Source organism: Maniola hyperantus, chromosome 7 (genome assembly GCF_902806685.2).
Source record: "Maniola hyperantus chromosome 7, iAphHyp1.2, whole genome shotgun sequence".
NCBI classification, from domain to species: Eukaryota; Metazoa; Arthropoda; class Insecta; order Lepidoptera; family Nymphalidae; genus Maniola; species Maniola hyperantus.
The window spans coordinates 9,013,921-9,027,090 of record NC_048542.1 but is presented as its reverse complement, the minus strand read 5'-3'; the positions used below and the strand labels follow the sequence as shown (position 1 = coordinate 9,027,090).

The 13,170-nt window shown below is 36.4% G+C and overlaps 3 protein-coding genes across 3 annotated transcripts in view; 1 reads left to right on the top strand and 2 right to left on the bottom strand.

Annotated features, from left to right (window-relative positions):
• Nucleotides 1-1,735: 1,735 nt before the first annotated feature.
• Nucleotides 1,736-5,287, top strand: DCTN3-p24 (Dynactin 3, p24 subunit). The gene is made up of 4 exons (XM_034970094.2): nt 1,736-2,170; nt 2,929-3,018; nt 3,859-3,966; nt 5,041-5,287. Exons 1-4 carry the CDS (start codon nt 1,946-1,948, stop codon nt 5,179-5,181), a joined length of 564 nt encoding a protein of 187 aa, XP_034825985.1. The 5' UTR covers nt 1,736-1,945; the 3' UTR covers nt 5,182-5,287.
• A 505-nt stretch (nt 5,288-5,792) lies between these two features.
• Nucleotides 5,793-7,698, bottom strand: LOC117983515 (autophagy-related protein 13 homolog). Its single transcript, XM_034970084.2, has one exon. It carries the CDS (start codon nt 7,696-7,698, stop codon nt 6,457-6,459), a length of 1,242 nt encoding a protein of 413 aa, XP_034825975.1. The 3' UTR covers nt 5,793-6,456.
• A 32-nt stretch (nt 7,699-7,730) lies between these two features.
• The window catches only part of galla-1 (cytosolic iron-sulfur assembly component galla-1), a 194,175-nt gene continuing 188,735 nt past the window's right edge, over nt 7,731-13,170 (bottom strand). The window contains exons 2-4 of the mRNA XM_034970085.2: nt 10,063-10,220; nt 9,705-9,968; nt 7,731-7,872 (exon numbers count right to left, since the gene is read on the bottom strand). Of these exons, the coding sequence (XP_034825976.1) occupies nt 7,775-7,872; nt 9,705-9,968; nt 10,063-10,204 (504 nt within the window). The 5' untranslated portion in view covers nt 10,205-10,220 and the 3' untranslated portion in view covers nt 7,731-7,774. The remainder of the gene's footprint in view (nt 7,873-9,704; nt 9,969-10,062; nt 10,221-13,170) is intronic.

Here is a 13,170-nt window from a genome sequence, read left to right as displayed (position 1 = left end):
TTTTTTAACTGGTTATGTTTACCTGGTCGGTGATGTTTACGGCTCTGAGTTGTAGCCACAGAGTACTTAGTAAATATAAGGTTCTAGCCAGGTTCTAGCCCTTTTGAGTCGGTTTACCAAGGAACATATACTCGTATGTACTCTGTTTACGTAACGTCAGTAGGTACTATTATATTCTGTGGTAACGTATACATTTGGTAAAAGCGTGACCTATACTGATCTTTGAATTTTCGTCAGGCGGCAAACATTTATATCCTGATTTGCAACTAGCGTGGCCCCCTCGGTCCCTCTCGCTCAAGCAGATTTTCATGGTTTGAATGGTTATTTGGTACTTGTGAAATGTCATTCCTTCTACACTTCACGTTGTTTGTCAAATAGGTACTCACGTAATACATTTTGACAAACAAAAAATGTGGCCACGGTGATAAGGACAAAGCATAATCATTTTGTCACGTTCTAACAAGAGCTTAAATGCATTTAGCTATCTCGCTCTAACAGTAAGTGTCACAATAGGGCTACTTCTAACAGTCCTTATTCTGAGGGCGGCAAGATATAGTGCGACAAGGCTATCTTGGCGCGTGGCGAAAATTGGAACTAGCATTGTCGTCAAGTGTCCCCTTTGTTTTTGTTTGAATCAAGTTTGAATAGGTAATCCTCGAATGTACCTATACTAAAGAATTTCATCCATGAGGTAATCTAAGCCTTTGTTCTTCAAGGTACAGTAATAAAGCTAGATAAAGGAACGTTTGCTTTCTCATTCACACTAAAAAGAGAGCACAGATAGGTAAAGTTACTAATGTGATAAACAGAGACGCAGGTAACCTATTTTTGTCCCTTATCATGTAACCGATTTTTTTCAAGAATACATACAAGGAATACAACTTTAGTTGCAAAACAAACTTTGAGAATTCGTGGCGTGATTGTATTTCTCATGAGTTATTTACTTGTTTTCAGAAAAAAAAAGTTCAATACAAATATTGTTGAACGGTTAATACAAATACTGACTACTAATCAATGGTAATAATTATTGTCGTGTTATTCATCGTTACGTCGTGCTATCGCTATCTCATACGCGGTTACACAGTACTTTAATAATAATAATAATAATAATAAATAAATAATTTTTATTTCAGGCAATGAAAATACAACCCATAACAATATACACAGTATGAAGCGGATTAAATTAATATTAGAATCGATTAGAATATAATATAAATGTAAAAAAAAAAATGGAGCTAACAATTTAAAAAACTAATCTAAGTAAAGGTGTTATTGTCGCACCGATGCAGGTTGGACCAATGTTTTGTAAAAGGATTACTAAGATCCTCTACAACAGCACACAAGATAGCGTTTGTACTGTGTGTCAGTCTTTTCCAGAAGGATGCCGTCCTTGCTCGGAGTATGGCGAAGAAGTCAGGGACTCTTGCAGCAGCAAACATAGCTTTAGCACTGCAGAAACGCGGGTGCTTCATTAGGATGCGGAAGGCGTTGTTATATTGTACCCTAAGTGCATTATAGCTGCGCTTGGTAAACTTTGTCCACAGCTGACATGTGTAGAAACATTGACAAAAAGCTTTAAATAACGTCACCTTCACATCATCAGAGCAACGAGCGAATCTGCGCGCTATCATGTTAGCCCGTACCGAAAGAGCCCTGCGCTCCCTCTTAATCTAGCTTTTTTACTCAATCTACGCATTTGACCCAATCCCAATCATTGACTTTGATTGACAGTTGACTGCAGTCTGCAGTTTGACTAAAAAACAAAAGATAAAAAAATAAAATACAATAGTGTTCTAAATTTAATTTTGATTTTGGAGATTTTGAGTTAAAATTTTACTGATTTGTTTTCTCATAATTTTTTATGAAAAATAATTTAATTGTTGAGCTGAGCTCACCCAAATATAAAACCTGAATAGTTTTGGGTTGTTGTGCATTTAATTTTAAAATGGATCCTATTGCTGTTTTGCAAAATCGAATTGAACAATTGGAAGCTAAGTTAGGTCTAAATGGTAGTACTCTTGATGGTCAACAAGGAGACTCAGCTACTGCCAATCTTCTGAATGCTGCTCAAGCTATTAATAACGCGACCGCTGGTCATGAAAAGCTGTCAGAAGCCAGGAATATGGCAAGCGAATTGAACAACTATACAGACCCAAATCTGGTTGAAAATGTAAGTTGTTTTTGTTGTTCAATTCTTACTTCATTAAGAATTTATACATTTCAGTATTTGATTGTGACCTGATTGATCATCCAAAGCTTAGTCATTGACCATTTTCAGCTGTTGTATAACTATCCACAGATCAGGCCTCTTAAGTCTGTTGATGCAGATGATTGGGATTCACATGTAATCTTGTCCAAGCAGTAGTCTTAAGATATGAGGCATGGATATACTATATAAAATACGAATTGAATGAGTATGTATTTGTATGACAGCCACTTCGAAGAATCACGGATATGAACCGAATATGGATGAGTGCATAAAGGCCCTAACCCCTGTCTATATTTCACAGAAAATTAAAAAAAACCTACATCATTTGATTTTGAATTGTGAAAGTTTTGTCATAATTCAGATGTTGTAGTGTGGTCACTTGGGTGTGTAGGCAAACAAACACTCTTTTATTATCATCATCATCATCAACCCATCTGCTGAGCACGACTCCTCTCATGGCCACTAGCACAGTTGGATTGGAAGATTTCACACATCTTTGTGAACATAATGGAAAACTCTTAGTGCTGGTTTCTTCACAATGTTTTCTTTCACCATTAAAGCAAGTGATACTTAATTGCTTAAAATGCAAAAGTTATGAGGTGCATGTCTGAGATCAAACCTGACCCTACTAGAAGACTGACGTCTTAACCACTAGGCTATATAGGCATAAAAATAGAGAGAGACTTGTATTATAGTTGACAATTATTTTATGGTTCCAGATGCAACAGAATAACATGCATATGCACGAGGTGGCTGCAGCAGAGCCTCTCATTCAACACCATTGCCATTGCATGCAGCGCTGTAAGCAGGTATGTTATTCAACAAAATATTTAATCTAATTTAATTTAAAACATCTTTATTGCTTAACTAGCTTAAGCTCGCGACTTCGTCCGCGTGGACTACACAAAATTTCAAATCCCTACTTCACCCCCTTGGGGGTGGAATTTTCTAAAATCCTTTCTTAGCGGATGCCTACGTCATAATAGCTATCTGCATTCCAAATTTCAGCTCGATCCGTCCAGTAGTTTGAACTGTGCATTGATAGATCAGTCAGTCAGTCAGTCACCTTTTCCTTTAATATATTTAGATACTATGACAAAGAATAAATAATACAGAATATGCTTAAAATCAAAAGGGGACCTTATCACTACCAATGATTTTTCTTCTTCTTCGCTCTGGGCTGGTTTCCGCACTTAAACATTTCCATCTGTTGTGCGTGTACCAATGATCGTTTCAAGATAACCCTTACTTAAGAACTTTTAGAACTGTAAGACGGGGAGTTGCAATATCATGTAAGTTTCTTAGGTGCCAATCCTGCAGCTAACGGTTCAGTGTTCATTCTACGCTCATTGTAATCTATATGATACTGTAACTCATACATACATAAAATAATAAAGTCTGTATTGGTTACCTAATAATAATTTATTTTGGTTTCTGAAAATCCTGTGGGAACTCTTTGATTTTCCAGGATAAAAAGTAGCCTATGTCACAGTTTAAGACCTGAGTCTTAAACTCACGTCAATCCATTGCTATGTTGCGACGTGATTGAAGGACAAACCAACAAACAAACACACTTTCGAATTTATAATAGGGGTAGTGATTATGGATAGTCATTTTATTATTTACATCAATGTAACGCTTGTTTTTAGGCATCTCCTGTGTTGGAATCGGAGCCTATCCAGCAAGTCCCTAAGATGCAAGCTGCTGTCAACCAAATGCATGTGGAAGCTGCTGCAGTGAAAGAAGAAGCTGATAATGTAAGTTTGGTATAGGACATACAATTTTGGGGTTTTTTAAAAAAAAGCCATGTTAATAATGACCCATATTCCCCATTCCCCTCCAACTAAGCGTAAAGCTTGTGATGTGCTAAGAGTAGTTACAACAATAGTGTAACAGGTGGGGTGTGAACCTCTGACCTTTCGGAATTCAATCTGCTCCTTAACTGTTGAGCTATTGATGCTCTAAACTTACTGTTTACTGTTTTTTACTGGCCAAGAATTGCAATTGACTTTTATCTAACAGATGCTAAACATATCCATCAATAAATAAAAAATAGATGAGTATATGTATTTATTGTTCCCCATTCAATTGAATTTACACACCTGTTTTAGTAAACAAAAGTAGCCTATATCAAAACAAAAAACTTTGGTTTTGATTTCAGTCTATTAAGGCTTTTTAATTTTTTTTTGTATTGTGTCAACGGTTGACTGGATGGCGCACTGTTCTCTTCAGATGTAATACAAGCATAACGCATAACTGAGTAGGTTCCTGTCGTAGATAGAGTAATAAAGGTAGATGCAGGAACGTTTGCTTTCTCATTCGCACTAAAAAGAGAGCACAGATATACAGAGACTAATGTGATAAACAGACACGCAGCTAACCTATTTTTTATCCCTTATCGTGTAACTGGTTTTTTCAAGAATACATACAAGAAGTTGCAAAAAAAACTTTGAGAATTCGTGGCGTAATTGTATTTTTCATGAGTTATTTACTTGTTTTCACATAAAAAACGTTTAATACAAATATTGTTGATCGGTTAATACAAATATTGACTACTAAACAATGGTAATAATTGTCGTGTTATTCATCGTTACGTCGTGCTATCGCTATCTCATACGCAATTATACAGTACTTACATCTACCTATTATTCTATCTACGGTTCCTGCGGACTGCGGTAGTGGAGCGGTGCGGGCGGGGTGTGATGATGTGACGCGAGAGCTCGGTGATTTGTCAACTTGTGACAATTGTCACCCCTTCCGCAACGGTCGACTACCGCAGGTCCCTACTCAGTTATGCCGCTATACCTAAATTAGTGTTCTTTTATTAAAAGGTCTCTCATGGTATTCAAGAGTTGGCTGAAACATGTGGTACTGCAGCTTCAAGTGCATCCGAGCAATTGGCAAGTGTGGCTCAGAAAGTGGAACTGGTGGAGCAGAAAATGTTCCCAAAGAGGAGGAATGGCCTGGATTAAATTTTTCTGAGAATCTGCATCTTAGCAAATTTTTTTAATATAAATTGTTGGAAATATAACTTTTTTATTTAGTTAATTATTTTAATAAATTTAATCTGAATGTAAATGCCATTTATTTAAATGAAACAAAACATTTGGGTACAAAGTTAGACATCCTGGGAAACACAGGGAACGGACATAGGGTACTTTTTACCCCGGAAAATTAAACAGTTCTCACAGGATCAGTTCTTGAAGGCCCACCCGCTTAACCGATGTATACGAGGTACCTACAGAGATAGCTTACATCCCAGAAGTTGACATAGCCAACTTTTTATCCCGGAAAAGCAGACTTCCCATGAGGTATTTAAAAAACCTAAATCCACGCGAATGTATTTATTACAGTACCTACGCGGCAAAAAGTAATGTACATCGACATTTAGAAAGTGATAGCAGATTTGTAGAGCGTTGTCCCTGTCATTGAGACCGACAAAACGTCAGGTATGAGTGACAGAGACAACGCTCTACAAAGCCAAAATGTCATTCTAAAGGCCGATGTACATTACTTTCTGTCGAGTACTGTAGGTAGGTACCTACTAACTACTAAGAAACAAGGGCCAAGGCATACCTAAACATTTTTTTTTTCAAAAACCTTTATTGAATTTCTTTGAAAATTGTGATTGCTTAATACATTGATTAATATTATAGTACTGACTTATTTTGTAAATCATTTACCTACATACAGAAAAAATCCGGTCAAATGCGAGTCAGATACACACAAAGGGTCCCATAACGTCTACAAGAATAAAACTATTTTTTTATTTAAAAAAAAAATTTGCATTTTTAAAAAAAAGGAAATACATTTGTTAATTCCGGGGAAACAGAATACAGAACCATCAACAGTTACAGCTTGACAGTCGTAGCAAATAAAGAGTGCTCAAGTGTTTTAGGCCTAATATACATAGCATGACCAGAAAATAAAAACCTATGCCACAATACAGCTATCCCATAAAAAAATAATTCCGGAACATTATGAGACTTTTTATTTTTCTGGGCAGGCTTTAAATAGCACAAATACATAGACAACCACACAAAATATTAAGTTTATAATAATTTAGATTGGATTTATTTTTGAACACTTTAATGATTCAATAGTCAGGTACTCTTCATAGTGGAATTTATTGTACAAGTAAAAACGAGTGATTAGCCAATTTACTACTACTACTACTGAATCCATAAATATTTATTAAAACCAATAACATTTCAGTCTTCCAACACCACACCAATCCCATGATCTGTTTAGTTTCCGCTCCATTCAGCAGAACGACACATTTCAGCAAGCAATTCTTCAAATTCTACAAGTGAGCTTTCATGTATAGCCAGATCTTTGGATAGATCCTCATTAGTCAAATCGACATTCTGGCTTTCAGAGCTTTTAGTCTCAAATGGATCATCTGCCAACTTCAGATGTGGAGCATTAAAGAAATCCTTATAAAACTCGGCTAATTCACGGATTGGATGAGTATCCGCAAACGGAAAATGTAACAGTTTTAAAGGTGGTTCATTTTCGCTGCGAAAACCAGGAAACTTTTTGGGTGGCATCTCCAAAGATGTCGGACTCTTTGATATGACATTCATGTCCAGATCCTGGGTACTTTTACAGTCGGTGACTTTTTCTTCTGGCGTTTTTTGCCTTGGGGGTACTCTACAAATGGGTATGGGCATCTTTTCTAGAAATTCTTTGATGACCTTCTGAATTACAATTTCATCCACGAAAGCCGCGAGTCGAAGTGGCTTATTCAAATCAACTGGAGAAACAGGTCGAGGATCTCTTTCCTTTTTCTTTTTGGATTCGAAAATAACGTGTTTAGGACTCAGTTCAAAATGATCGCTTTTGAGCAGTAAAGTTTTATCTGTTTGAGAACGATTTGGGGATATAGAGAAATTGGTTCTGTAAGAAACTGTGAAACAGAGTCCGCCCAATGGTGTTTTTAACATTCCAGCTTGGATTTTTTTAACAGAATCTCCCAACGCCTTCATTTTTGGCTCTCCGTTATACACACGGTAAAATATAGTAAACGATTCCGTTCGCTGTTTTCTGGACAAATGATATGCTGGTGTTATTCTTGTAATTGTTATCAGGGATTTTAGCAGTATACCCATTCTAAAGTACACAGTGTTCATAGCCTTTAGCGACGTATCGAATTGCGTATCATCAAGTTCTAAAGTCCATAACTCGAGGACCATTTCGTCACCATCGTCTGTCTGCACGGAAATTTCTACGTGAAGTTGAGACCTAATAGTTTCCAGAATTCTGTCTGACGGCAATGCATTTTTGGTGGCCTGATTGACTTCTGGAGAGTCTGGTATTTGAAGATTAAACCAATCTGAATCTGAAGAAAGTGGTTTGCTGTTAGGCTCTATTTTAACTCCTTTTCTCGATTCTACAATAACTTGAACTCCTTTATAGGCGAGGAATTTAGCAAACTTTGTAAATTCATTCTTGTCATTTATATTTGAAAATGCTGCGTCTGGCGCCATTTTTATAGGAAAAATTAACAGAATATAAACACTACTACTACTATGATTATTTTAATGTTTAGTATAGATTTAGTTGCTATCCTTCGTCTGCGATACAGGTTTCTACAAGGTTTCTTAAATTGGGGTTTTCCATCGCAGCTGCAATTCTCTCCTTGTCGTTGATTTGCTTGTTAACTGGAACAAAAATGAAAAGATTAGAAGTTATTCATCTTCTTTTTGTATAAGTAACTAAATGGGCTTGCACTTGACTGGAATCACACCGAACAGGAGAAAATGTTTACTGAAATTGAACCAGTTACAAATAGGGAAGGAATCAAAAAGTATATTGTATTATGTTATGTATCATTTTGTATATTATGTTTAAAAGTCCACTTTTTATTAAGCTATTACACTGGTCGCCATTGATTTGCTGATACCCGTTGAGGAGTTCCATCATCCATCTTTGAAAAAGGATAAAGAGGTTTGGGACCATTTAAAAGGATGAGTTACAGTTTACAGTACCTTCCAAACCTCACTCATAGATAAAATTATCAATCATTTATATTATGTAGCTTGGCCAGATGGACAAGAGTACAAGAATGACCAAGATGTAAATGGGAGATAGTGGAGCTAATCCAATAATTTGTATATCTATGAAGAAAAACAAGAACAGTCTTAAGACGTTTGGTTAGACAGATGTATATAAAACTTAATCAGTGTGTGTATGTGCCCTTAGGATCGATCAAACACTGAATTCAGGTAGGTATTGCATAATTCCTATTATCATCCTATTTTAGTAGACTAGCATGCTCTCGCTGTTTCTCGCTCGATCTGTGTTGACCTCAAATCTATACCAAGATAATACCAAGAAGAAGAAGATAAGAAGAAGAAGATTGATAATACCAAGATTATCAATCTCATAAATAAAGATATATTTTTCAGATAAGGCAAAAATAATTCAGTTATCTAACAGATAAATAAACTAGCAACAAAGTTCAGAGCTAAACCAAGCTATCTGACCTTATCAAAGACACAAATAACTAACTATTTTGCATTTGAGATGATATATTATAATTATTTATAATATATTGCACATCACATTGTAAACATGATTATCATTACCCATATAATAAATGCAAAATGATTATTTGTTGGTTTGTGCTTCAATTATGCTGCAACAAAGCAACGGATTTACGTGATTTTACATGATAGCTAAAGACCTGGAGAGTGACATAGGCTACTATTTATCCCGTACAATCAAAGAGTTCCCACAGGATTTTCAAAAACCAAAAGCCCAGCAAAGTCACGAGCATCAACTAGTTGTTCGATAATACATGCAATATAAGCATCTGCTCTGACTTGTGGCATTCTTCAACATCTGCAAAAATATTCATTAACATAAACAATGACTAATGAATTATGTGTAATAATTGTTCCAGATTGCTGTATGTGTTGCCGAGCAACAATTATTTAAATTTTTTTTATAATATTATAGACTACAACTGATGCCTATGATTTTGCTTGTGTGATTTAGGTTTTTAGAAAACCCCTATGGGAACTCTTGCTTTTTTTAGAGACAAAAGTATGTGCAAGCCCTCAGGGTACACGCTATCTCTGTCTACTGAATTGTATCAAGGCTTGTTAGGCAATTGAGCTATGAAAAGATAACAGATACACTTTTGCATTTTGTAAAAGTGAAGCAATTTCCATTTTTAGTATGGATTTTATTGTGCTTCCAATAGTACCTACGCGACAGGTTGAAATGGCGATCGGGGAAGGAACACCCCGCACAACCCCCGCGCTAATCCGGTGCGGGCGAGGGCGGGTGACGTGTGGATGTACGGGGCGTCCCTCCACCTCATACTGCGATTGCCATGTCAACCTGTCTCGAACTATACTTATGAGGTATTCCTCAATACAATAAGAACCTACTAAAACATAGTTTTAAAAATTAAATTTTAAACATTATACATAAATATAGAGAAATCAACAATCTTTTGCTAATCTAATGCAACTGCAATACTCACTTTCATCTTCAGTAGTGTGTGCTCCCTTTTTAATGTAAATATCCAACTTTACAGGATGATGTAAAGAACGTTGTATTTTTATTCTTATACACAGTCCAATAAGTGTAGCCAACGAACAATGGGGTACCGTAGGATTGTATTCAACCCTTAAAACTGGGACTTTGTCTGCTGTTGGCTCTTTCACGAATATACCTTCTTCATAAACGACCTTCAAATCCTCCAAAGTACTCGGCTTCTCTGGGTCCCGAATAGTCCGCAAAAAGTCTAGAAACACCACAACACTAATTAAAATCACGAACAGTCCAGTAAAAACTCAGTAAAACAGTCCAAACACTTCTAGAAATAATTCAAAACAAACCATAGATGGTCTCTCTTAGGTCATTATCGTCTTTGTACCCGAGTTCCTGAAGCGATGCACTTTTGTCCATATAAGCTGGCTGAGCTATCTCCGGTGGTTTTTCTGTATTCTTCAACGATAACTTTGAAAAGAAAGATATCATATCGTTATACAAAATTGTACGTGGTGCAGACAAACAAGGCAGACATGTTGTTTTTCAAATTGTTTTTTATCATCACAGATAAAAGCAAGGAAACTGGAAAGATGTTTATGTTTTTAATTTAGCTTTACGGCTCTGGGTTCTAGCCTTTTTGAGCCTGGAAGTTTAAATATCATACTATCATGATCAAAAGCAACAAAAGATAATATTCTGAATGTGGATTTGAGCAGGTAAGCAACGAATATCGATAGGCAGGTACTTTCCCTTCCACTAAGTATTTTTGCTTAGTAGCTTCTAATTCACAGATCTGAGTTCTCATTAGCCGCAGTACATTGACCTCCTCCTCATATTAAAAGTGGATCGAGCAGCGAGCTCTCTTTTTACCTACTTATCGCTGTCTCACAGCTCACACTTCAACTAGGTACCTAATAAATTAGAGCGAGCACGAGTTTGCAGATTTTTATGGTTCCGTAGGTACCCTGAGGGTGCCAACGTGACCCTATTACGGAACGCTTCGAGTCGATTCATCGCGAGTGCCCCACGAGCACTTGACCGATTTTTATTTTATTACAAATAATTAACCCTTATTGAGCTGAGATCTCGGGTGGTAGTACTCTTAAATGAAGAAGCAGTCTAAGATGGAAGCGGACTAATTTTGAAGAGGTATGGCAGTTTTTATTAAATCCATACCTACTCCTCATTGGTTTCTATCCATCATACTGGAACGCTAAATTGCTTTGCCGGTTGAGTGGTAACTAGGCTCGGCTATAGCCTCCTACTCTCCGGTAGGAGTAATAATAGTGTTGTGCTCCTACCAGCTAGTCCAGGCAATCCATACTTAAAATTATAAATGCGAAAGTGTCTGTCTGCTAGCCTTTCACGGCCCGACCGTTCAACCGATTTTGACGAAATTTGGTACAGAGATAGCTTGCATTCCGTTGCATGCGACTTCGCTCACGTGGGTTTAAGTTTTTAAAAATCCCGTGGGAAGTCTGATTTTCCGGGTTAAAGCTTTATCCTTCCCCGGGATGTAAGCTAACTCTACCAAATTTCATCAAAATCGGTTGAACTGTTGAGCCGTGAGACGCTAGCAGACAGACAGACAGACACACTTTCGCATTTATAATATTAGTATGGATAAAAAGGAATTTTATTGAAGTACCTTATGTACAGTACGCAGCCGAAAGCAATGTACATCGACCTTTGGGCGATTTGTAGAGCAGTCTCGGCCGTTGAGACCCTAGAATAATAAATACTATAGAACGCTGATGAAGTTACTTTTGTATGAAAACCGCGCGAGCCACCTTGCACACTAACTTAAAGAATCGCGTATTCAGCACACAGCCATCGCGACTCTACTATTGGTCAAAAAATGACAAGCAAAAATCGTCTGTATCTATTTGGCGGTAGGGTTGATTTTGAAGTACCATTCAAGTATTGTATTGCCAGCTATGATAAAAATTTGCACAATAAATATTTTGTTCTTAATATCATGTTCCAAGCGTTGATAATTATTGTGCAAACATCTGAAAAACATGTTTCACTATATAAAGTACATGTCGCTCGAACAATCACTTTAAAAATAATTAATTAAATTATTGTGAAAATTTTTGTACGTCACGGGCAATACACAAGCCACTGACAAATAGTGATGTGTAACAATAGGCTAGTTGACACTTTTTTTAAGTTGGTCTTAAATGGTTAATTTGTCCTATTAGATCAAAAAAATTAACCCTATATTTTTTTGCGCCCTAAAAACCGTAAAACTTTAATTTAAAAATTGTTATTGATATATTTCGTTGTCTTAAGCAAAATACTATAATAAATAATCATTTATTGGACGAAATTAGATATGAGTCAAGTAGCCTATTGGAAGTCGATGTCGATAATAATTATCAATACGTCATAATTATTGGCTATCTTAAAGGGCATTTAAAGATGGTATGGCATTGTTTAAATATATTTACATACATGACGATTTCTAACTGACTTTCGAAAAAAAGGTTCTCAACTCGACTTATATCTACGTATGTTAAATATCAGTCTGTACCTACCTAAGTTACCAATCTTCTCACTTCAGCCGAGATCCTGTTCTTAAGATTTCAAAATCAATAATGGTACCGGAAATGTCTATAATTCAGTCATTCTGTAGAATACCTAGTCAATCCATGATATACCTGTCTTGTTTTGGCAAAGTATAAAATATGCAATCTATTGTTGTCCATCATCATCATGATCAATCCATCGCCGGCTCTCTGCAGAGCACGGGCCTCTTCTCAGAGTGAGAAGGGTTTGGTCGTAGTCTACCACGCTGGCCATGTGCGGATTGATAGACTTTATATTATATAAGTATATTGATAGACTAGATAGTAAATAGATCAGTCTGTCGTCAGGCCGGAGGAAGTCTTATTATATTAATAGATCTACTATTGTTGTATACTACCTACTAAAAATTATGCTATAGTACTTAAACTTTTTTATAACAATAGGTACTACAAGATGTTTAGCCTTTATTAACAAAAATACACTATCGATAAAATTGTCGACACACGCAAGCCCAAAATTAAGAGCGTTGACGCGTGGGACAACTTCACAAGTTCTGTGTTTGTTTGAAAATAAAGGAAATTTTTATATGAATTTGTTTTGTTTGCTGGCCATCTTTTTTTCCCGACCGCAGCGATAATCCTTGAAGATACTTAGTGTATATCCCCTTATAGCAATAGCTTCTAATCTGCCCACAAGAATAGGAACAGAGACGGTATTAAAAGCCTTGGTGAGATCAATAATCACGCCTACTACTTTGTTCTTAGCTTCTATACGATTAACAATTTGATCAGTTAGAAGGTTGATGGCATCTTCTGTAGACTTTCCCTTCCGGAAACCAAACTGATTCTCAGATAATATGTTATGTCTATTCAAGAAGCTGGCTGGCTGGTTGTTCAGAATTTTCTGGATGACATTTGAAAGCA

What these genes read in the sequence shown, in the direction of transcription:
- LOC117983515 (XM_034970084.2), bottom strand. Translation starts at nt 7,698, where the DNA reads ATGGCGCCAGACGCAGCATTTTCAAATATAAATGACAAGAATGAATTT.
- DCTN3-p24 (XM_034970094.2), top strand. Translation starts at nt 1,946, where the DNA reads ATGGATCCTATTGCTGTTTTGCAAAATCGAATTGAACAATTGGAAGCT. An exon ending in GCATGCAGCGCTGTAAGCAG is followed by an intron (nt 3,019 to 3,858) that starts GTATGTTATTCA and finishes GCTTGTTTTTAG; the next exon opens with GCATCTCCTGTGTTGGAATC. An exon ending in TGAAAGAAGAAGCTGATAAT is followed by an intron (nt 3,967 to 5,040) that starts GTAAGTTTGGTA and finishes TTTTATTAAAAG; the next exon opens with GTCTCTCATGGTATTCAAGA.